This window comes from Callithrix jacchus, chromosome 10, assembly GCF_049354715.1.
Source record: "Callithrix jacchus isolate 240 chromosome 10, calJac240_pri, whole genome shotgun sequence".
Lineage (NCBI taxonomy): Eukaryota > Metazoa > Chordata > Mammalia > Primates > Cebidae > Callithrix > Callithrix jacchus.
This window is the reverse complement of record NC_133511.1, coordinates 112,868,628-112,894,044: the sequence shown is the minus strand read 5'-3', so window position 1 is coordinate 112,894,044 and position 25,417 is coordinate 112,868,628. Positions and strand designations below refer to the sequence as shown.

The 25,417-nt window shown below is 40.2% G+C and overlaps 1 protein-coding gene across 2 annotated transcripts in view; it reads left to right on the top strand.

Annotated features, from left to right (window-relative positions):
* Window positions 1–25,417, top strand: part of NUP160 (nucleoporin 160) — a 64,401-nt gene that overhangs the window by 14,745 nt on the left and 24,239 nt on the right. For both annotated transcript variants that reach the window (XM_002755248.7, XM_035262700.3), the window contains 16 exons: window positions 7,158–7,235; window positions 7,501–7,598; window positions 8,423–8,507; window positions 9,093–9,161; window positions 10,946–11,029; window positions 11,323–11,493; window positions 13,529–13,628; window positions 13,897–14,062; window positions 14,668–14,795; window positions 14,873–15,033; window positions 17,617–17,750; window positions 18,985–19,055; window positions 19,744–19,903; window positions 21,269–21,338; window positions 22,368–22,466; window positions 24,408–24,527. In XM_002755248.7, the coding sequence (XP_002755294.4) occupies window positions 7,158–7,235; window positions 7,501–7,598; window positions 8,423–8,507; window positions 9,093–9,161; window positions 10,946–11,029; window positions 11,323–11,493; window positions 13,529–13,628; window positions 13,897–14,062; window positions 14,668–14,795; window positions 14,873–15,033; window positions 17,617–17,750; window positions 18,985–19,055; window positions 19,744–19,903; window positions 21,269–21,338; window positions 22,368–22,466; window positions 24,408–24,527 (1,794 nt within the window). The remainder of the gene's footprint in view (window positions 1–7,157; window positions 7,236–7,500; window positions 7,599–8,422; window positions 8,508–9,092; window positions 9,162–10,945; window positions 11,030–11,322; window positions 11,494–13,528; window positions 13,629–13,896; window positions 14,063–14,667; window positions 14,796–14,872; window positions 15,034–17,616; window positions 17,751–18,984; window positions 19,056–19,743; window positions 19,904–21,268; window positions 21,339–22,367; window positions 22,467–24,407; window positions 24,528–25,417) is intronic.

The following is a 25,417-nucleotide window of genomic DNA, read 5'->3' as shown; positions in this document are numbered from 1 at the left end:
ATTAGTTTGTCACACTAAAATAGTGGTTCTCAAACTTTTGGCCTCAGAACCCTATTACACTTAAAAATTACTGAGAACTGCAAAGAGCTTTTATTTATGTGGGTTTTATCTGTGGATATTAAACTTAGAAATTAAAACTGGCTGGATGTGGGTTGACACATTTTATTATGCAGTATCTAAATTACTGTTTTGGGGGGTAGTCCCCAAGACCACCTCACCTCCACATCCAGTAATACTCTGAAAGGACTCATAAGGCTCAGTATGTAGTTGTGCTGACAGCTAAGATTTATTACAGTGAGAAGATACAAAGGAAAGTCAGCAAAGGGAAAAGGCACACGGAGTAAAGTCTGAGGCCAGACACAAGCGTCTAAGAGTCCTCTCCTGGTAGAATCTCATAGGACATGCTTAATTCTTCCAGCACTGAACTGTGATGACATGTATAAGGTGTTGTCTCCCAGGAAAGCTTGCTAGAGGCTCAGTGCCCAAGATTTTTATTGGGGGCTGGTCATATAGGGACCCTCTGCCTAGCATGTACCAAATTTCCAGGCTCCTGAAAAGAAAGCAAATGTTCCACATAAACTGCATTGTTTATGCAAGCAGTCTAGACACAGTAAACCATCCTTATCAGTTAGGGAACCATGGGAACACTGCCAACTTTGCAAGCAAGCTTTTCTTTTTTTTTTTTTTAACCTTCTGTAACATCAGAAATTCCGACTCAGCTTTCCCTTTTTTTTTTTTTTTTTTTTTGACATGGAGTCTTGCTCTGTTGCTCAGGCTGGAGTACAGTGGCGCAATCTCAGCTCACTGCAACATCTGCCTCCTGGGTTCAAGGAGTTCTCCTACTGCAGATAGCTGGGATTACAGACACATGCCACCATGCCTGGCTTAACTTTTTGTATTTTTTTAGTAGAGCTGGGGTTTTGCTATGCTGGCCAGGCTGGTCTCAAACTCCTGACCTCAGGTAATCCGCCCCTTCAGCCTCCCAAAGTGCTGGGATTACAGGCATGAGCCAGTGTGCCCAACTGCCCTTTTTTTTAGGTTCGGGGTACATGTCAAGCTTTGTCATATAGGTGAATTCATTGTTGAAAAAACTAGTTTTTTGAATGAAGAGACCTTCCAAACAGGCTTTATGTGAGCAACATGGCTTTTTATTCACCTGGGTGCAGATGGGCTAAGGCAGAAAAGGGCTAAGGTGGGATAGGAGTTGGTTTTATAGGTTTGAGTAGTTTTCTGTGGGGGAGGGCGGGAGTGTTGCAGAGTAAGTTCAGTTACAGTGGCAGGGTTGGGTGAGAGGTGTTTACATTATCATAAGAACAGTTAAGATGGCAGGGTTGGGTGAGGGGCTTGTCCAGGGAAGCTTCACTGGGCTGGGCGATTAGGGACAATGGCGAACGCAGGTAGGGAGTGGGAGACGTCAGCTGAGGCAAGCAGGACTTCAGACTTTCAGGCTCCAGGCTTGCATATGGAGACCTGACACTCATGTCATGGGGCTCTGTTGTACAGATTATTACATCATTCGGGAATTAAGCCCAGTACCCAATAGCTACCTTTTCTGCTACTCTCCCTTCTCCCAACCTCCACCCTCAATTAGACCCTGATCTCTGTTGTTTTCTTCTCAGTGTTCATAAGTTCTCATCATTTAGCTCCCATTTATAAATGAGAACATGTGGTGTTTGGTTTTCTGTTCCTGCATTGTTTTGCTGAGGATAATGGCCTCCACCTCCATCTGTGTTTCCACAAAAGACATGATCTTGTTCTTTTTGTGGCTGCATGTATTCCATGATGTATATGTACCACATTTTCTTTATCCAGTCTGTCGTTGATGGGCATTTAAGTTGATTCTATGTCTTTGCTATTATGAATAGTGCTGCAATGAACATTCATGTGCATGTGTCTTTATGGTTTGTATTCCTTCATGTTATATACCCTTTAATGGGATTGCTGAGTTGAATGGTAGTCTGTTTTTAGTTCTTTGAGGAATTGCCACACTGCTTTCCACAATGGTTGAACTAATTTACACTCCCACCAGTGGTTCCCTTTTCTCTGCAACCTTGCCAGCATCTGTTATTTTTTGACTTTTTAATAGCAATTCTGACTGGTGTGAGATGGTAGCTCATTGTGGTTTTGATTTGCATTTCTCTAATGACCAGTGATCTGAACTTTTTTCATATGCTTGTTAGCTGCATGCATCTTCTTTTGAAAAGTGTCTGTTCATGCCTTTTGCCCACTTTTTAATGGGGTTGTTTGCTTTTCTTTTGTATGTTTAAGTTTCATATAGATGTTGGATATCAGACCCTTGTCAATGCATAGTTTGCAAATATTTTCTCCCATTCTGTGGGTTGTCTGTTTACTCTTTTGATAGTTTCTTTTGCTGTGCAGAAGCTTTTAAGTTTAATTAGATCCCACTTGTCAATTTTTGCTTTTGTTGAATCGCTTTTGGTGTCTTTGTCATTAAATCTTTGCTTCTTCATATGTTCAAGATGGTATTGCCTACAGTTGTTTTCCAAGGTTTTTATAGTGTTGGGTTTTACATTTAAGTCTTTAAAATCCATCTTGAGTTGATTTTTTTACATGTAAGGAAGGGGCCCAGTTTCAGTCTTCTCATTTGCCCATTTTTTAATTGGTTTATTTGTCTTTTTTGTCATTGAATTGTAAGAATTCTGTAAACAGGCTGGGCACAGTGGCTCACGCCTGTAATCCTAGCACCCTGGGAGGCTGAGGTGGGCGGATCATTTGAGGCCAGGAATTTGAGAACAGCCTGGCCGGGATAGCAAAACACCATCTCTATTAAAAATGCAAAAAATTAGCCAGGTATGGTGGCATGTGCCTGTAATTCCAGCTACTCGCTAGGCTGAGGCACAAGAACCCCAGAGGCAGAGGTTGCAATGAACCAAGATCGCGACACTGTACTCCTCCATTCTGGCAAGACTATGTCTCAAAAAAAAAAATGATATTATAATCTTAATTTTATGGGGCCACCATTGGATATGTGGTCCATATACCAGAGCATCATCATATAGTATGTAACTATATTATTCTGGATCTAAATCTCTAATCAGATTTATGATTTACAGGTAGTATCTTCCACCATGTAAGTTGTCTTTTCACTTTCTTGATGTTGTCCTATGAAGCACAAGTTTTTAATTATTTTTTCTTTTGTTGCTCTTTTTTTTTTTTTTTTTTTTTTAAGACAGAGTCTTGCCAGGCACGGTGGCTCACGCCTGTAATCCCAGAACTTTGGGAGACCGAGGCAGGTGGATCACGAGGTCAAGAGATCGAGACCATCCTGGTCAACATGGTGAAACCCCGTCTGTACTAAAAATACAAAAATTAGCTGGGCATGGTGGCACACACCTGTAGTCCCAGCTACTCGGGAGACTGAGGCAGGAGAATTGCTTGAACCCAGGAGGCGGAGGTTGCGGTGAGCCGAGATCAGCAACCAGCCTGGGCAACAAAGTGAAACCCTGTCTCTAAAAAACAGCAAAAATTAGCTGATTGTAGTAGTGGCTCCTTCCCATAGTCCCAGCTACTTGAGAGGCTGAGATGGGAGGATTGCTTGAGCCTGGTTGAGGTTGCAGTGATCCTGATTGCCTCGCTGTACTTCAACCTGGGCAACAGTGAAACCCTCTTTTTAAAAAAAGTTAGTTTTATTACTTCCTTTCTAATCTAGATGCCTTTTCTTTCTTTTCTTTTCCTTCTTTCTTGTGGGTTTTTTTTCCCCCTGGAGGGAGATGGGTACTAATTTTCCTGGCTAGATCCTCCAGCACAATGTTGAAAAGAGTGGCAAGAACCGACATCTTTTTTTTTTTGAAACAAGGTTTCACTCTGTCACTTAGGCTGGAGCGCAGTAGTGCAATCTCAGCTCATTGCAACTTCCTAGTTCAAGTGATTCTCCCACCTCAGCCTCCTGAGTAGCTGGGACTCTGGGCACTTGCCACCATGCCCAGCTAATTTTTGTATTGTTACTGTTTTTTGGTAGAGACAGGGTTTCACCATGTTGATCATGCTGTATGTCTTTGTCTAGTTTCTGATTTTTATTACTAAGGGGGAAGTTGTCAGTGTTTCACCATTGAGTATAATGCTAGCTGTGAATTTTTCTTTTTTTATTGTGATGCAAGAGTGGGCTATGAATTTTTTTGAAACAGTGTCTCACTCTGTCACCCAAGTTGGAGTGTAGTGGTATAATCTCAGCTCATTGCAACCTCCACCTCTCAGGCTCAAGTGATCCTCCCACATCAGCCTCCCAAGTAGCTGGGACCACAGGTGCATGCCACCAGTCGTGGCTAATTTTTTTGCATTTCTGGTAGAGACGGGGTTTTGCCATGTTACCCAGGCTGGTCTCAAACTCCTGGGCTCAAACAATCTACTACCCACCTTGGCCTCCCAGCATGCTTTGGGAATACTGGCCCGAACCATAGCGCCCAACCTGAATTTTTCACAAGCATCCTTTATTGTGTTGAAGAGTTTCCCCTTTATTCCTAGTTTCTTGAGTGTTTTTCTCATGAAACGGTGCTCAGTTTGGTCCCACTGCCTTCATCCATGTAAAGACACCAGTAATTTTATCCACCGTTGGTCTTGCATCATTGATGCAAATATCAACAAAATGAAAAAGGCAAATAATGTGGTATTATTATGAAAAGGGTTTGGGCCAGGTGCGGTGGCTGCCTGTAATCCTAACACTTTGGAAGGCCAAGGCAGACAGATCACCTGAGGTCAGGAGTTTGAGACCAACCTGGCCAACACTGTGAAACCCCGACTCTACTAGAAATACAAAAATTAGCCGGGCGTGGTGGCAGGTGCCTGTAATCCTAGCTACTTGGGAGGCAGAGGCAGGAGAATTGCTTGAACCCATAGGGTACAGGTTGCAGTGAGCCAAGATGGTGCCATTGTACTCCAGCCTGGGCAACAAGAGTGCAACTCCATCTTAAAATTAAAAAAAAAAAAGAAAGAAAAGGGTTTTGACATCATTGACCCCCTCACATGATCTCAGGGACCTCTAGGAATCTGCGGACCACATTTTGAGAACTACTGCTCTTAAAGGTCAGATCTGGAATTGAATGTTCAGGAGTGTGTCAAATTGAGCAGAACTATTACTTCCTTTGTTTTGAGCATTATGATTCTTCATTGAAGCCAAAAATCAGAATAACTTTTTTGACAGCTATGTAACAGTGCTAGTCTAATCAGATTATAGTGAACCTGTAGTATTTTTTTTTCTTTTTGCTTCAAAAAAACTGATCTTCGGCTGGGCATGCTGGTGCACACGTATAGTTTTAGCTACTCAGGAGGCTGATGCAAGAGAGTCATTTGAGTTCAAGAATTTGAGCCCTGCCTGGGCTGTTGATTTTTGTTTGTTTAATGTTGTTTGAGACCTGCTAAATTGATTTTATGTTCCACTAATGGATTGAGATCTGTAGGTTGTAAAACATAGGTTCAGGGTAGAATGGATATAAGCACTACGTATTTTTTTTTATATTTCATGCACTACTTTTTTTCTCCAAAGGGAATTTTGCAACTTTTTTTCGTTAATACTTCTTTATGAACAGTTGCATATAAGTAAAGGGTCATCACTCTATCAATTTACAGTAAATTTTCTTTATCAAAACAGTTATTTAGGCTGGGCTTAGTGGCTCATGCCTATAATCCCCACACTTTGGAAGGCCGAAGTGGACGAATCTCCTGAGGTCAGGAGTTTGAGATCAGCCTGGTTAACATGGTGAAACCCCGTCTCTATTAAAAATACAAAAATTAGCCAGGATGGTGGTAGGGACCTATAATCCCAGCTACTTGGGAGACTGAGGCAGGAGAATTGCTTGAATCCATGAGGTAGAGGTTACAGTAAGCCAAGATCACAGCACTCCAGCCCGGGCAGCAGAGTGAGACTCATCTCCAAAAAAAAAAAAAAAAAGTTATTTATAATATTCATCAAGCCAGGTACTGTAGCACACTCTTAGAGTCCCAGCAGTTTGGGAGGCCAAGGCAGAAGGATCACTTGATACCAGGAGTTTGTGACTAACTCGGGCAACATAGTAAGATTCCATCACTACAAAAATAATAATAATAATAATAGAATTAGCTGGGTGGAGTAGCACGTGCCTGCATTACTAGCTATTTGGGAGGCTAAGATAGGAAGATAGCTTGAGTCCAGGAGTTGGAGGTTAACATTGAGCTACGATCATGTCACTCTACTCCAGCTTGGGTGACAGAGTAAGTCCTGTTTCTAAAAATAAAAACAAATATGAATAAGTCTTTTACCACAGTGAGATAATCACCTCACACCTATTAGAATATCTACAATTTGAATAAATGAATGAATGAAAAAAAAATAAATGTGTGTCTTGGCGAGGATATGGAGCAATTAGAACTGTTTTGTCGTTGTTGAGAAATTAGAACTCTTGTGCATTGCTAGTGGGAATGTAAAATGCTACAGCCATTATGGAAAACAATATAGTGGTTCCTCAAAAAATTAAACATAGAGTTATCATATGATCCAGAAATTCCACTTTTGTGTATACATTCCCAAAAGAATTTAAAGCTGGGTCTCAAACATATATTTGTACAACCATATACATGGTAGCACTATTCACAATAGGCCAAAAGTTAAACCAACCCAAATGTCCATCCACAATGAATAGGTAAACAAAATGTTGCATGTATGTACAGTTGAATATTTCAGTTTTTAAAAGGAAGGAAATGTTGACACATGCAACTAAATAGGCAAACCTTGAAGGCATTATGCTAAAGTCATAAATCAATCACAAAGAGACAAATATTACATGATTCTACTTATATGAAGTACCTAGAGTAGTCAAATTTATAGAGATAGAAAGTAAAGTGGAGGTTATTGGGGCTGGGAGTGAAGGGAAATGGGGAATTATTTAATGAATGTAGAATTTCAGTTATGCCAGGTGAAGATGAAAAGCATCCTAGAGATTGATTGTACAACAATGTGAATATACTTAACACTGCTAAAAATAGTTAAGATGGTAAAATTTGATGTTATGTGTATTTTACATTAAAATAAAGTGGTTCTACCTGGCCTGTGTGGGAGAAAAAGAAAAAAAAAATTTTTTAAAGGTTCTTGAATGCTAATAGCCCGTGCTTCAAAAAGCAACAAGTTGATATTTCAGATAATAAATTATCATCTCATATTTTAACAGTTCTGCATTTTCCAGTTGGTGAGCACTGAGAGTAACCGCTATAGTCTAGATCACATTTCTTCACTATTCACTTCTCAGGTAAGTTGATTGATCCTTTGCATATCACATGAATACAAGAAAAAGAAGTACTGGCTAACTCTGTTATAGTATCATGGGACTGTAGTCTTAAAATGGACTATTTCATGATATATGAAACAAAATTTCATTTGGACTAAACCAAATTCACGTGGTACAATGTTTTCTTTTCATGCATTTACCTCTTCTACTGATGAAAATGTAAGTCACCATGAATTACTACTTTCTTTCTTATTTTATCCCTTTTTTTCCCCACATTTCCTCCTAGGAGACACTGATTGACTTCGCCTTAACTTCCACGGATATCTGGGCCCTGTGGCATGATGCTGAGAACCAAACAGTTGTGAAATACATCAACTTTGAACAGTATGGGTTACTTCATTCTGTCATCCTACCTCATCCCAAGCAATTTTATGCCAAGAAGACAAGAGGCTGGGCACCATGGCTCATGCCTGTAATCTAACACTTTGAAAGGCCAAGGCGGGCCGATCACTTAAGCTCAGGAGTTTGAGCCCAGACTGGGCAACATGGTGAAATTCTGTCTCTACTAATAAAAAAAAATAGCTGGGCCTGATGGCAGATGCCTGTAATCCCAGCTACTCAGGAAGTGAGGCTGTGGCATGAGAATCACTTGAACCCAGAACCTAGGAGGTGGAGGTTGCAGTGAACCAAGATGCACCACTGCACTCCAGCCTGGGCGACAGAGTGTGACTGTGTCTCAAATAAATAAATAAATAAATATAATAATTTAAAAAAAAAAAAAAAAAAAAAGGCCAGGCACAGTGGCTCACACCTGTAATCCTAGCGTTTTGGGAGGCCAAGGTGGGCGGATCATGAGGTCAGGAGTTCAAGACCAGCCTGGCCAACATGGTTGAAACCCTGTCTTTACTAAAAAGACAAAATTAGCCAGGTGTTGTGGCCAGTGCCTGTAATCCCAGCTACTTGAAAGGCTGAGGCAGGAGAATCACTTGAACCCAGGAGGTGGAGGTTGCAGTGAGCCAAGACTGCGCCACTGCACTCAAGCCTGGGTGACAGAACAAGACTCTGTCTCAAAAAAAAAAAATGTTTTTAATAATACTGATCATTGCAGGGATTCAGTGATGCCCCCCCATCCCAGATATTGCCAACGGCATGTGTTTCATTTTTATTGTTCATTTCTGTATAAACTGGTGGACTTCCTTTGTCTCTAGTAATGTTGCAGGTCAGTGGAATCCAGTTTTTATGCAGCCTCTGCCAGAGGAAGAGATTATCATCAGAGATGATCAAGACCCCAGAGTAAGTAAATGGTCAAGTGTTGTATAAGGTTATGATTTACCTTGAGCTTTTTTTTTTTCTACAGAGAGAGTTGGTCAAAATCATTAGGCAGTGTGAGATTTTCCATGTTATTCTCTCTACTTCATTTCCCTACTTGTGAGAGTTTATTGCTATTTATTTTGTTTTGTATTGTTTGTATATAATATCTATTATTACTGGTTCCATTTCTTTTCCATGTGAGCCATAAATGAATACTGTGGTAGATGGTGTAGAAACCAGCTTCCTTTACTTGTTCTCTTACCAATATATCGCCAATAAACTAGATTTGCTTCTTCCATTTAAGATTGGCATTTGACAAAGCTCTTTTCTGCTGGAACCCAACGAAGCTCTCCATGAGGAGCACACCATTTTCAGTGTAGTACCTCCAACTGACTCAAAGACATTGCAGTCTTCACTTTCCGTGTGAAAACATGTAACTGTTATTGCCCAAATATAGAAGGGCAAAATGGCCATGTTCATATCATAGAAACTCAAACTTTGGTGTTACGTGTTGGATTCCAAATTTTGTTTAGGACGATAGTAACTTTTGTTTTAATGTTCTAACAGGAGGTATATCTGCAGAGTCTTTTTACACCAGGACAATTCACAAATGAAGCTTTATGTAAGGCTTTACAGGTCAGCCAAAAAAAAAAAAAAATTTACTGTTTATTTAAGACTATTTCTTATTTTATTACCATACTATATAATTAATAATTATCAAGATTTTACGTATATTAAACACTGAGCATACTTCTGTATTTATACGTATGTGTGAGTTTGTAAATACTTTTATAATTCTTTTAATGTTCTTTCCATTAAATGTTATATATTCCTGGTGAAGAGGTAGAGGGTAGGAGGAGGGACCACTTTCCCAATAATCAGTGAGTCATGCCAGAGGTATAAAATGAAACCTGTGCCTACAGTATTGGAAAGATACCACACTATACTGCATATAATCTCTGTACTTGAGAAAAATTTAAAGTGGTTTCTCATTTAGTTTCGATTATACTGTTTTAACATTTTTGTTAGGACAGTGAAGGTCTGACTTGGTTCTGATTCAAGAAAACTCTAACTTCAGAGCCATATTATAAGAGAAGCCCAGTGCTTTACAAAAGGATTATTTGGCCAATAATGGTGACTCACACCTGTAATCCAAAAATATTGGGAGGCTGAAGCAGGAAGATTACTTGAGCCCAGGAATTTGAGAGCAGCCTGCGCAACATAGGGAGATCCCATCTCTAAAAAAAAAAAGAAAGAAAGAAAAATAGCCAGGTGTGGTGACATGTACCTGTGGTCCCAGCTACTCAGAAGGCCTAGGTGGGAAGACTGCTTTAGCCCAGGAGGTACAGGGTACAGTAAGCCTTGATCATGCCACTGCATTCCAGCCTGGGAAGCAGAGTGAGACCCTGTTTTTTTAAAACAAAACTAAACAAGAAAGGATTTTTTTAAGGTTGCAAAGGCTTTTGGCCAGGTGCAGCGGCTCACGCCTGTAATCTCAGCACTTTGGGAGGCTAAGGTGGGCAGATTGCTTGAGCTCAGAAGTTCAAGACCAGGCTGGGTAACATGGCAAGATTCCCTTCTTTACTAAAACAGCAACAAAAAAGTTAAAAAGTTGCACAGACCTTTTTTTTTTTTTTGAGGCAGAGTCTCGCTCTTTTGCCCAGGCTGGATTTCAGTGGCACAATCTTGGCTTGCTGCAATCTCTGCCTTCCGGATTCAAGCAATTCTCCTGCCTCAACCTCCTGAGTAGTTGGGGTTACAGGCACGTGCCACCATGCCTAGCTAACTTTTGTACTTTCAGTAGGCAGGGGTTTCACCATGTTAAGCACGCAGGTTTCAAACTCCTTGCCTTAAGTAATCCATCTGCCTCGGCCGGCAAAGTGCTGGGATTATGGGCGTGCACCACCGCACCCAGCTTCCACGGGCTTCTTTAAACTGCTACTTAGTTTTGTGAGTGGATTTAAAATACAGTAATTCATATAATTGAAAGGTATATTGGAATCTTCTAGTCTGACCTCTCACACAAAACAGAAATGCCTTCTGAGGTTTTTCTGATAGATATTCAACTTTTAATTGTCTCTACCTCCAGTGACTAGTTTCTCACTGGAGTTATTACTCCCTAACTGTGCCATTTAAAAGGAAGCCTGCATCCTTTTGGTGGCTTCTTTCTTTTGGAAGTTTATAGAACATGTCTCTCTTCTATAAATCAACCCTTCAGGTATTTTAAGAATCTTTCCAGGTCATCTTTCTCCAGACTAAATACACCCAGTTTCTTAACTTTCTGTCAGGTGATGAGTGTTCCACGTATGCCACATCTCTGTTTTACAGTTTTACATTGCCTCCATGTCTTCTAAACTGAAATATTCTTCATTCAGTTTTGGCTGTTATATAGAAGTCTAAAGTGTGTCTTTTAATGTTAGATTTTCTGCCGAGGAACTGAGAGGAATTTGGATCTTTCCTGGAGTGAACTGAAAAAAGAAGTTACTTTAGCTGTTGAAAGTGAGGTGAGGTTTGGGTAGAGAAAGAATAAGAATTCCTTCCATCTTGATATAGGGCAGATTGGTACTGAAGAATTATTGGAATTCTTCACTTGACCTTGTTCATTGGAAGTATAAATGTTCAAACCTTTTAACTAGAGAATTAGATATACATTTGGATAGTCTATGGCCTTTATAATACATAAGGAATATTCATTTGGCTGTAGCTTAGTATAATGATATTGGACAACTATATTTTTTGTGGACAAAGATCCTGAGTGGCATCAAGAGTTTAATTTATTTCATTTCTTCTTTGCCAGCTTCAAGGAAGTGTAACAGAGTATGAAGTCTCCCGGGAGGAGTTTCGAAATTTACAACAAGAATTCTGGTGCAAGTTCTTTGCCTGTTGTCTTCAGTATCAAGAAGCCCTCTCTCATCCTCTTGCCATACATTTGAATCCACACACAAACATGGTGTGCCTGCTGAAAAAAGTAAGGGAGCTGAAGCATAGAGAGAACTTCTTTAGACAGTTCAGCGGGTATTCTAACAAGATGCCTTCAGAAAAAAAATTGAGTGGCTCTTGCAGAATGTTAGTCTGGTGAATGTTGTGGTTAACTTTTAGGACTTGCATTTGTAATTTTTTTCCCTAAAATTGTAATTCATTCATTTGAATAGTATTCTGTTATTATCTATACTTTTTTTTGCATTTATTTTATTTACTTTTTATATTGAACCAATTTCCAACTTAAGAGTTACAGGAATAGCACAAAGAATTCCTATATACCCTTCACCTGAATTCATTTGTTCACTTCCATTTGCTTTTCGTCATTCTCTAAACATATTTTTTTCCTGAACTACAGAAAAGTTAGTTGTAGATCTCATACTCCTTTATCCTTAAATGTTTCAGCATATATCTAAGAACAAGGATATTAAATAACCACAGCTCAATTTAAAAGTCAGGTTATTGACATAATACTATACAGTTTATATTCAGATTTTGCCAAATATAATGTATAGTTTGTTTATTTATTTATGTATTTATTTTTTGAGACGGAGTTTCGCTGTTGTTACCCAGACTGGAGTGCAATGGCTCGATCTCAGCTCACTGCAACCTCCACCTCCTGGGTTCAAGCAATTCTCCTGCCTCAGCCTCCCGAGTAGCTGGGACTACAGGCGCGTACCACCATGCTCAGCTAATTTTTGTATTTTTAATGGAGGCGGGGTTTCACCTTGTTGACCAGGATGGTCTCGATCTCTTGACCTCATGATCCACCCGCCTCGGCCCCCCAAAGTGCTGGGATTATAGGCGTGAGCCACCACGCCCGGCCAATATATAGTTTATATTAAGAATTTTGCCAGTTGTGCCCATATCTTTTCTTCCTGATCCAAGATTCAATCTTTTTTTTTTTTTTCCCCCCTGAGACAGAGTCTTGCTCTGTCGCCCAGTTTGGAGTGCAGTTGCACGATCTTGGCTCACTGCAACCTCCACCTCCCAGGTTTAAGCAATTCTCCTGCCTCAGCCTCTCGAGTAGCTGGGATTAGAGGTACACACCACCACGCCCAGCTAATTTTTGTATTTTTAATAAAGACAGGGTTTCACCATGTTGGCTAGGCTGGTCTCGAACTCCTGACCTCATGATCTACCTGCCTTTGCCTCCCAAAGTGCTGGAATTTCAGGCATGAGCCAACACACCTGGCTTTTTTTTTTTTTGACCGTGTCTTACTCTGTTGCCCACTGCAACCTCAGCCTCCTAAGTTCAAGCAACCTCTTGGCTCACTGCAACCTCCACCTCCTGAGTTCAAGCAGTTCTTCTGCCTGAGCCTCCAGAGTAGCTGGGATTACAGGTACACCACCACATCTGGCTAATTTTGTAGTTTTAGTAGAGACGGAGTTTCATCGTGTTGGCCAGCCTGGTCTCAAACTCCTGGCCTCAGGTGATCCACCCACCTCAGCCTCCCAAAGTGCAGGATCCAATCTAATATCTTATATATATTTAGTTATTATGTCTCTTTAGCTTAATCTCAAACTGTTAGCAGCATTTGTCATTCATGAGAATAACATTATTTGAAGACTACACTTGTTTTGTTTGTTCATTTGTTTGTTTTTTGAGGCTGGGTCTCCCTGTGTCACCCAGGCTGGAGTGCAGTAGCACTCTTAAGACTCACAGCAGCCTCAACCTCCCAGGCTCAAGTGATCCTCCCACCCCGACTTCCCAAGTAGCTAGGACTAAAGCTGCGTGCCACCACACTTGACTAATTTTTTTTTTTTAAGAGATGGGGTTTCATCATGATACCCAGGCTGGTCTTGAACTCCTGGGCTCAAGTGATTCTCTCACCTTGGCCTCCCAAAGTACAGAATTACAGGTGTGAGCCACTGTGCCCAGCCAAGACTACACCCATTGTTTTATAGAGTGTATTTCAACTTGGGTTGTCTTGTGTTTCCTCATGATAAGATGCACATCTCGATTATTTTATACCTTTAAAAATTTACTGAAAAAAATGTAACTGGAAAATTTGTATTTCTAGGGGTACCTGTCTTTCCTTATTTCCTCCTCCTTAGTGGATCATTTGTATCTCCTGCCTTATGAAAACCTTTTGACAGAAGATGAGACAACCATATCTGACGGTAATAGTAATTGTTATGTCCATACTTAATCTTCTTTCTATATAAACCTAATGCTTCATTTCACACAGACACAAAAAATATTGATTGCTACAATGACGTGCCTTGATCACTTTACCACCCCACAAATATTTTAATGAACACCTAAGAGACCTAAGCATCTCTGAGACCTTAGATTTCTTGTCATTTAATTACAAACATTTTAATGTATTATCAATCAGTAGATTGTCATTGGCTTAAGACATGAATGTTAACTTTCTCTTATTTGTAGATGTGGATATCGCTCGGGATGTCTTATGTCTTATAAAATGCCTGCGGCTGATTGGCGAGTCAGTAACTATGGATATGTCAGTTACAATGGAAACGAGTTGTTATAAAGTACAGTCTCCGGAAAAGGCTGCAGAGCAGATTCTGGAAGATATGATCACTATTGATGTGTAAGGAGAATTTAGGGTAAAGTGCGCTTCCTAATGGAAATTCAGCAATGTTTAGCACCAAAGTTGGGTTTTTAATGTATTCAAGAGTGTTCGAAGTAGTAGCTTAAAGTCAAACTGATGTACTATGATTCTAAATAGATATTTCAACTTTTTTTTTTTTTTTTTAAGAGACTGTTTTACCTTGTTGGTCAGGCTTCTTTCGAACTCCTGACCTCAGGTGATCCACCTGCCTTGGCCTCCCAAAGTGCTCGGATTACAGGCGTGAGCCACCACGTCCGGCCTGCATATTTCAACTTTGAACGGAAAATCTAACACATGACTTCAAGTCTGGAAATAGACTCAAAATAATATGGTTTAACAATTAACTGAGCTTAAAATTCTAAAAAGCAAAAGTGTTCCTCTCACATTTGTTGTGTTGTTTTTGAAAAAAAAAAAAAATGAGAGGAAATTTTTTATGTAGAGGGAATGTATCTTGTATGCCAGAGTGATTATCTTCATTCCTTTATCTGGTTCTCTTGTTTCATAATGTATTTAGCTTATAGGACATATAGAACTTGTCTTAGGTATTCTCGGTAGTAATAAGAATTTTGTAATTGTCATTATAGAGAAAATGTGATGGAGGACATTTGTAGTAAACTGCAAGAGATTAGGAACCCAGTCCATGCCATTGGGCTACTTTTACGGGAAATGGATTATGAAACAGAAGTGGAAATGGAAAAGGGATTCGATCCAGGTAAATGACAGAGCAACAAATGTGCGTCTTAGATTAAAACAATGATATATTCAGCTCCATTTTTCTTCTCTTTACAGCTCAGCCTTTGAATATTCGAATGAATCTTTCCCAGTTCTATGGTAGTAGCACAGCAGGGTATATTGTGTGCAGAGCTGTGCATAAAATCGCCAGTACTCGTTTCCTAATCTGCCGAGACCTTCTGGTCTTACAGCAGCTGTTAATGAGGCTTGGAGATGCAGTAAGTACTGCTTGAGGGAAAACTTGTAAAATCTAAAACCTGATATAGGCCTACAAGCACTTAGCAGCAAAATGTCAGCCCTACTAGCACAGATGCTTTTGTCTTGGTTCACTGCTTTATTCCCCAAGCTTGGCTCTATGAGGTGCTCTATAAATATTTTTGAATTAACAATGAGTAAGCATTTTAATCCTTGTGAGATTATAGATTAAGAATATATGTGGAAGAGGTGGTGGGGAGGGAGAACATCAGGAAGAATAGCTAATGGATCCTGGGCTTAATACCTAGGTGATGGGTTGATCTCTGCAGCAAACCATCATGGCACATGTTTACCTATGTAACAAACCTGCATATCCTGCACATGTGCCCTGGAACTTAAAAGTTCTTTTTTTTTTTTTTTTTTTTTTTTTGAGACGGAGTTTCGCTCTTGTTACCCAGGCTGGAGTGCAATGGCGCGATCTCGGCTCACCACAATCTCCGCCTCCTGGGTTCAGGCAATTCTCCTGCCTCAGCCTCCCAAGCAGCTGGGATTACAGGCATGCGCCACCATGCCCAGCTAATTTTTTGTATTTTTAGTAGAGACGGGGTTTCACCATGTTGACCAAGATGGTCTCGATCTGTTGACCTCGTGATCCACCCGCCTCAGCCTCCCAAAGTGCTGGGATTACAGGCTTGAGCCACCGCGCCCGGCCAAAAGTTCATTTTTTAAAAACAAAGAACATATATGAAGCAGATTGCTTTACTCTTAACCTTTGTATGTGTAGTAGTGGGAAATTTTCCCAGGTTGGCGCTCCCAAAATGTAGTATTACTAGTAACTATGAATGTGATAAAAGTCCCTTTAGTATGGAAGAAGAAGAAGAAAACTCTATTTCTTCTCTCTCTTTTTTCCTTTTTAAAAAAAATTTTATTTATTTATTTATTTTTGAGACAGCCATCTCACTCTGTCACCCAGGCTGGTGTGCCGTGGCCTGATCGCAGCTCACTGCAACCTTCGCCTCCTGGGTACAAGCAATTCTCCTGTCTTAGCCTCCTGAGTAGCTGAGATTATAGGCGCGTGCCATCACACCTAGCTAATTTTTGTGTTTTTTGTAGAAACGGGGTTTCACCATTTTGGCCAGGCTGGTTTGAACTCCTGACCTCAGGTGATCCACTCACCTCAGCTTCCCAAAGTGCTGGGATTACAGGCGTGAGCCACCTCCCCTGGCCTAAGAATTCTCTGCAGTGCAAGGCTTACCTTAAATACAATTTTGAGCTGCAAGTTTTTCTTTGTGGTCCTCCTAACTCCTAACTCAGTTAATATAAAAATATAATTTTTATATTTTTAGTAGAGATGAGATTTAGCCATGTTGCCCAGACTGGTCTCAAACTCCTGGCCTCAAATGATCCACCTGCCTCAGTCTCCCAAATTGCCAGGATTACAGGTGTGAACCACAGTGCCTGGCCGCTTTCTATACATCTTTAATTATATCTCTAGGATAAGTTCTAAGAACTAGAATTTGATTGGTCTGTAGGTTATGCACATTTTTAAGGCTTTTGGTAGTACTGCCAAATTTGCTTATAATGGTCATACCTATTTTTACCCAACACCAGCAATATATGAGAGAACTTAAATTTCCCTGTGTCTCTTCAATTCTTTTTTTTTTTTTTTTGTGAGACAAGATCTTACTTCTGTTGTGCCCAGGCTGAAGTGTAGTGGCTATATCTTGGCCCACTGCAGCCTTGATTTCCTGGGCTCAGTTGATCCTCCCACATTAGTCTCCACAGTACCTGGGACTACAGGCACATGCCACCAGGCCAGCTAATTTTTGTTTGTACTTTTAGTAGAGATGGGGTTTCACCATGTTGTCTAGTCTGGTCTTGAAATTTTGGGCTCAAGTGGTCTGCCTGCCTCAGCCTCCCAAAGTGCTGGAATTACAGTTATGAGCCACCATGCCCGGCTCTCTTCTTTAATTCTGAACCCACAGTTTTTGTTTGTTTGTTTGTTTGTGTGTGTGTGTGTGTGTGTGTGTGTGTGTGTGTGTGTGTGTGTTTTGAGACAGAGTTTTACTCTTGTTGCCCAGGTTGGAGTGCAGTGGCACAATCTCAGCTCACTGCAATCTCTGCCTCCCAGATTCAAGCGATTCTCCTGCCTCAACCTCTCGAGTAGCTGGGATTACAGGAATGCACCACCACACCTGGCTAATTTTGTACTTTTAGTAGAGATAGGGTTTCTCCATGTTGTTTGGACTGGTCTCAAACTCCTGACCTCAGGTGATCCGCCTGCCTTAGCCTCCCAAAGTGCTGGGATTACAGGCGTGAGCCACCATGTCTGGCTCTGAACCCACAGATTTAATGAAAGTTAAGCTTTTCATTGTTGGTTTCTTTTCACCATCAGCTTCCATTATTTGGTGAGCTGTTTTTGATTATTTTCAGACTTAATTTTTGGGAAGATATTTTGCCACTTGCTACCATAAAATGCAAAACATGTCGCTTTTACAGTATTGTAAACTTTGTATTTATTTTATTTTACTTCCACCTGAGCCATAAGAGTTACTGTTACTAATTGCTATTATTTCTTGTCCTATCCACCCACCCATAATATATAGGTGATTTGGGGAGCTGGTCAGCTTTTTCAAGCTCAGCAAGACCTACTGCATAGAACAGCTCCTCTACTCTTATCTTACTACCTCATTAAGTGGGGAAGTGAGTGCTTGGCAACTGATGTTCCATTTGACACACTGTGAGTTTCATTATCCCAATTATTTCAAAAATATATTGCAAGTTTGATTATTTTTCCCATTGTCTTCCAGGGAAACAGTTTTTTGTTTTTTTGTTTTTGACACAGTCTTGCTCTCTGTCACCCAGGCTAAAGTGCAATGGCACGATCTTGGCTCACCGCAACCTCCACCTCCCAGGTTCAAAGTGATTTTTCTGCTTCAGCCTCCCAAATGGATTACAGGCATCCGCCATCATGCTCAGCTAATTTTTGTACTTTTGTAGGGATGGGGTTTCACCATATTGGCCAGGCTGGTTTCGAACTCCTGACCTCAGGTGATCCACCTGGACCTCCCAAAGTGCTGGGATGACAGGCATAAGTCATCGTGCCTGGCCGGGGAAAAGAGTTTTAACAGTATACTTTGAAATTATATGCTGTTAATATTCAGAGAGCTTTTTGGTGCTCTAATTGTTAGAGGTTGAAGGCAACTTATACAAATGAAAATAATGAGCTACTTGTAACCATAGACCATATATGTATGTATACAGATAGATTATATATATACTTATATATTTGTATGTACAGATAAGTCATGTTGAATGTAACATAATAAGATGAAACCGGAAGGAAAGACCATACACAAAAACATTATGCTGGTTATTTTAGGTAGGCTGAGTTTCTTTATAGCCAAATCCAAGAATCACAAGATTCACTTTTTGTTTGTTTGTTTGTTTTTGAGATAGAGTTTCACTGTTGTTGCCCAGGCTGGAGTGCAATGGTGGGATCTCGGCTCACTGTAACCTCCACATCCCTGGTTCAAACAATTTTCCTGCCTCAGCCTCCCGAGTAGCTGGTATTAGAGGCACCCACCACCATACCCAGCTAATATTTTGTATTTTTAATAGAGATGACATTTCACCATGTTGGCCAAGCTGGTGTTGAACTCCTAACCTCAGGTGATCCACCTGCCTTGCCCTCGCAAAGTGCCAGGATTATAGGCGTGAGCCACCACACTTGGCCAAGGTTCACATTTTCTATAAGATAAACCATCTGTTTGCCCTGGCTCCTCATTGAAGAGTCACTAAGTGATATGATAGGCAACAATATTTTATAATGATTTCAAATTTTCTTTGTGCTTTCAGTGGAGCTCTCATATGCAACATTAATTAAATTGACAGTGTTCTTAGTGGAAGAGCTTATAGAAGTTATGTTTAGGATAGGAGAATTTACCAAGCTGTCTTTTTCCCTTTTCTCACAGGGAGTCTAATCTCCAACACTTATCAGTACTGGAATTGACAGACTCTGGTGCTTTAATGGCAAATAGGTTTGGTAAGGAGTGGACTGTGTACGCATTTGATTTTAAACTGGGGATTTATTGCATATTCATTAAAGTGGTCTTCTGCCACTTTTACCATAGAAAGGTTGGCTAAGCGCTTTGCTTTCAGAAGGCATGAGTAAGCTGTGACGTGAGATCTCTGATTGTCGCATGGGGTCTGTGAAGCTGTAGTACCAGATCAGGCATATGTTAAGTGTATGGTACATACATATGTATATATATATATGGCTGCATTCCCATTCTGTTTTGATGCTCCAGTGATTAATTCAACAAAATCATTTAAAAATGTATTAAGTTCATGTTAACTTTTGTAATCTTGATCAACAGTATCCCTCATGTTTGAAAACCATTATTCTGGAGAATTTATTTTGTATTGTTCTGGTATAAAAGTTGAAATCCTGGGGCTAATTGAAGAATTTCTAGGGAAGCCACTTAGGTGTTGTGGGATCAGTGAAAGAGTGACTAACTTTGATATGAATGGTGTTTTTATTACATTTTGGTAGCACTTCACAGTTTACAAATCACTTTTATTTATATTGCCACTGGATATATACCCATGATACATTTTGTTTTGAAGGGATAAATGTTGTTTGTTATAGGCATAAAATGAATTGATAGACTATTTTAATTAAAAATTCATATTACCACCACACAAGACTGTCGTAACTTTTTCTTTTTAAGTATCTAGTCCTCAGACTATTGTGGAGTTATTCTTCCAAGAAGTTGCAAGAAAACACATTATATCTCACCTCTTCTCTCAGCCAAAGGCACCTCTGAGCCAAACTGGATTGAATTGGCCTGAAATGATTACTGCAGTTACCAGTTATTTATTGCAGCTTTTGTATCCTTTTGTTTAAAAGCCAGTCAAAAGCTCTCTTCTGGCCAGGCATGTTGGCTCACACCTGTAATTCCAGCACTTTCGGAAGTGGAGGTGGGCTTATCAGTTAAGGCCAGAAGTTTGACACCAGCCTGGCCAACATGGTAAAACCCTGTCTCTACTAAAAATACAAAAATTAGCTAGGGATGGTGGCCTGTGCCTGTGATCCCAGCTACTCAGGAGGCTGAGAATCACTTAAACTCAGGAGGTGGAGGTTGCAGTGAGCCAAGATTTCTCCACCATGCCCCAGTCTGGGCGATAGAGTGAGATTCCACCTCAAAAAAAAAAAAAAAAAAAAAAAAGCAGCTCTCTTCTATCTAAATAGTCCAGTCCAGTGCTCTTACTCTGCCTGTATAATGAATTTTAATGAGGTTGAGCACTCACCTCAAGAGACAGTAATATTTATTTTCATATATGATTCCAATTTTTATCTCATGCTTTGTTTTTTGCTCAGGAGTTTAGCAAGATTTTATCAGTGTATACGTTAATAAAAAGTGTAATACCTGGATCTGTTTTGAGACATTATTCATTTTGCTGGGCACAGTGGCTCATGCCTTGAGAGGCCAAGGCGGGCAGATCACTTGAGGCCAGGAGTTCAAGACCAGCCTTACCAACATGATGAAACCCTGTCTCTACAAAAAATACAAAAATTAGTAGGGTGTGGTGATATGACCCTGTAGTCCCAACTACTCAGGAGGCTGAGGCAGGAGAATCACTTGAACCTTGGAGGCACAGGTTGCAGTGAGCTGAGATCATCCCACTGCACTTCAGCCTGGGCAACATATATTTTTAAGAAGTATAATTTTTTCTCTTTTTTAAAAAGAGAAATATTTTTTAATGGCTCTATATGCCAGGCACCGTGTTATGTGCTAGATGTCCACTGGCACCAATACTGTGTTCTGCAGTACACCAAATGAAATTGAAAATGAACACCCAGGAATGAAATACAGGCTTTTTAAAATTTATGTATTTTTAGAGACCGGAATCTTACTATGTTGCCCAGGCTGGTCTTGATTTCTTGGGCTGAAGCAGTTCTCCCACCTTACCCTCCCAAAGTACAGGGATTGTAGGAGTGAGCCACCATGCCTGGTGAAATACATTGTTTACTTCATAGTTACCTGAGTTCTAAGTTGTATGACAGGTTTTCTGGTATAATATGTAACTGTTTCACTATATTTTAGTGACGATGAAAGAACATGTGCTTGGCCACCTTCTCTACCTTGTTTTTGTAAATTAAGCTATTTTGTGAACTTCTCTGAATTTGATGCTCAATGTATATATTTAAGATTTGCCAACAAAAATTAAGGAATCTCCTTAACCAATGACTAGATGGCCTAGCAATCCTGGTTGTCTCTTTCTAGAATGTTTGATGGGAAACTGTCAATATGTACAACTGCAGGTGAGTTCCTTTGAACGTTCACATCTACTCATTCTTGTGAAGCGTGGGATTGCTGGAAATTTTTTTCTTTGTAAATGTTAACTGCAGTTTAAAGAACCACAATAATTTAAACTTGATTGTGCAAAGACATACCCCAAAGAGATTGTTCTCTATTTCTATACCATCCTGAACTTGCTTGATCTTGTCTGATCTTAGAAGCTAAATAGAATTGGGCCTGGTTAGTACTTGGCTGGGAGAATACCTGGTTCCATGAGCTTTTTTTTTTTTCTATAGGCTTTTAAAGAAAGTAATAAAATACATTTTTAAAGAGATTTTTCTCTATTTCTCTCTTGACAGTATTGCCTAACATGATTTTTTTAGAGTATCTTTTTTTTTTTTTTTTTTTTTTGAGACAGAGTCTTACTCTGTTGCCCAGGATGGAGTGCAGTGGCACGATTTGGCTCACTGCAACCTCCACCTCCCAGGTTCAAGCAGTTCTCCTGCCTCAGCCTCCTAAGTAGCTGGGATTACAGGCATGTGCCACCATGCCCAGCTAATTTTTGAATTTTTAGTAGAGACAGGATTTCACCATGTTGGTGAGGCTGGTCTCAAACTCCTGACCTGAAGTGATCCACCCACCTTGGCTTCCCAAAGTGCTGGGATTACAGGCATGAACCACCACGCCCAGTCTCTAGAGTATCTTTTTAAGAAATTCTCTCTTTAGGTTTTCTTTATAGTGATACAAATATACTGTGGTTTTTCATATGAATCCTTTACTGGAATCTGGCCATTGAACCAATAAATATCAAAAACTGGAAAATTGCTGAGATATAAAATACATGTATGTGTGTTACTGGATTCCTGTTTGCATAAGGAAACGGAATGGATGAGGAAGGAATGCAACAGGGGTAGGTTTTAATCCTAGAACGATGTCAGGAAATAACATTTGTTCAAACACTATCTTTTCATCCTCTGTGAAGAACTTGGAAATGAGTATCTCCTTAAGTAACATTTATTTTCTAATCAGAAAGCACCTTTTATGCCTTTAAGGATTATATTCAACTGCTACAACCCTGGTGTCAAGTCAATGTTGGTTCCTGTCGATTTATGCTGGGAAGGTGTTACCTAGTTACAGGAGAAGGACAGAAGGTAAACTACATTTAAATGGTAAATAAACTTTAATGCAAGGAAGAGGCTTAGCTTCCATCTGACTAGGTTGTAGGGGATGGGAAACATAGAATCCTCTAGATAAAGTTAAAAAAGACTGTATTAATGTCAGTGAAAGGCATGATATACATGTGAGGACTATTCACTTTCTTGTATTCTGCAATTTAGACAGGACTCAGGAACATAAGAAAACATTAGAACCCTCCTGCCCTGGTATGTTTTTAGGGATTCCTTTCATTATTATTTTGAATGTTATTATTTTGTAGAGTCGGGGTCCACTAATATCACTGTGTTACACAGACAGGCTGGATTCAAGCAATCCTCCCACCTTGGCCTCCACAGTGCTGGGATTACAGGCATAAGCCACGCATATGGCCAGGATACATTGTTTTTTTTTTAACTAGTCAAGTGAAGCAGTGGGAGTGGAGAAGGAACAAAGAAATCTGTAACTGGTTGTGATCAATTAGTTGTAAACACCACTGCACTTGGACCAGCCACAGGATACTTTTTTTTTTTTTGAGACATAGTTTCCATCTTGTTACCCAGGCTGGAGTGCAATGGCGCGATCTCGGCTCACTGCAACCTCCACCTCATGGGTTCAGGCAATTCTCCTGCCTCAACCTCCTGAGTAGCTGGGATTACAGGCACGCGCCACCATGCCCAGCTAATTTTTGTATTTTTAGTAGAGACGGGGTTTCACCATATTGACCAGGATGGTCTCGATCTCTTGACCTCGTGATCCACCCGCCTCAGCCTCCCAAAGTGCTGGGATTACAGGCTTGAGCCACTGTGCCCAGCCTAGGAAACATTTTCATAAATCAAATTTATTTACTTATTTTATTTTTTCTTTTAGGGTATCACTCTGTCAGACTGGAGTGCAGCAGCATAATCATGACTCACTGCTGCCTCAACCTCCTGGGCTCAAGCAGTCCTCTCATGTCAGCCTCTCAAGTAGCTGGGATTATCGACACATGCCACCATTCCTGGCTAATTTTTTAATTCTTTTGTAGAGAGAGGTTTTCCCATGTTGCCCAGTCTGGTCACAAATTCCTGGGCTCAAGTGATCTGCCTGCCTCAGCCTCCCAAAGTGTTGGGACTACAGGCATGAGCCACTGCAGCCAGCCCAAATTTATTTATTAATTACATTTTTTTATTGTCTTATGCTGCTTTTTTCTCATTATGGTAGTTTACATTTTTAATTTTTTCCCTGATACTCTATTATTATGTAAATTTTCAAACAAAAAAGTTTAAAGACTTTTATAGTGAACAGTACATACCTAACACTCAAATTCTACAATTGTTCACATATTGCTACAGTTGCCTTATTATGTATGTACGTATCAGTCATCTTATTAAAGTTTACTTTTTTTTTTTTTTTTTTTTTTGCAGGTGTGGGGCAGTGGGAGAGACAGTCTTGCTCTGTTACCCAGGCTGGAGGGCTGGAGTGCGGTGGCGCAATCTCGGCTCACTGGAGTCTCTGCCCACCAGGCTCAAGCAATTCTACTGCCTCAGCCTCCTGAGTAACTGGGATTACAGGCATGCCCCACCAGGCCCTTCTAATTTTTGTATTTTTAATAAAGGCTAGATTTCACCATGTTGGCCAGGCTGATCTCGAACTTCTGATCTCAAGTAATCCACCTGCCTCAGCCTCCCAAAGTGTTGGGATTATAGGTGTGAGCCATTGCACCTGGCCAAGGTTTACTTTTTAATTGGTAGCATTTAAGTTAAATGTGAAATAAATGTTTTTAAATATTAAATAATGCATCACATAGAATTAAAGATGTGTCAGAAACTATGAATATAATAGACCATGTTAAGCAATTTTATTTCTTTTCTGGCTTTCCTTCTGGTATTCCCTGATTTATAGCACCTAGCATTGGAATGATCTGTTGTTTTAAGTCACTTTATATTTTATTTCTCCAGGCTCTGGAATGTTTTTGTCAGGCAGCATCTGAAGTAGGCAAAGAGGAATTTTTGGATCGCTTGATTCGCTCAGAGGATGGGGAGATCGTGTCTACCCCCAGGCTGCAGTATTATGACAAGGTACATTATGTCTTGGTTTGGGCTTTCTTAACACCACCCTGTGTGAAAACATCTGAGTCTGGGGACAGTGGCTCACACATTTAATCCCAGCACTTTGGGAGACCAAGGTGGGAGGATCACAATCAGACAAAAACAATTGAACTTTTCAGGAATGCTATTTGAAAATATAAGTGGCCAGGCGTGGTGGCTCATGCCTATAATCCCAGCACTTTGGGAGGCCGAGGCAGGTGGATCATGAGGTCAAGAGATCGAGACCATCCTAGTCAACAAGGTGAAACCCCATCTCTACTAAAAATACAAAAATTAGCTGGGCATGGTGGTGCCTGCCTATAGTCCCAGCTACTCGGGAGGCTGAGGCAGGAGAATTGCTTGAACCCAGAAGGCGGAGGTTGCAGTGAGCCGAGATCATGTCATTGCACTCCAGTCTGGGTAACAAGAGTGAAACTCTGTCTCAAAAAAAGAAAATATAAGTAAAATGTACCTTGAACCATGAAATGTCGGTTCAAGATAGTATAAAACCATAAACATTTTCAAGGTATTAAGCATTCCAGTCACTGTGGTAAAGTATAAGTCTGTTAGAAGCACTGTGTCTTTGTCTATTGTAATTCCAATTCTAAATATATCCAGAAAGATGTACATACTTCCAAAAGACATGTATCATTTTCTTCCAAGTAGCATGTTTCTACAAGTCATATACAGTCATGTATGACTTAACAGTGGGGAAATGTTCTGAGAACTGTGTCTTTGGATGATAGTATTATTGTGTGAACATCATAGAGTGCGCACCTAGGCTGCATGTCACAGCCTATTGTGTAACATGTTACTGTACTGGATACTGTAGGCAATTTATAATGCAATGTTATTTGTATATGTAAACGTTGAAAGTTAAT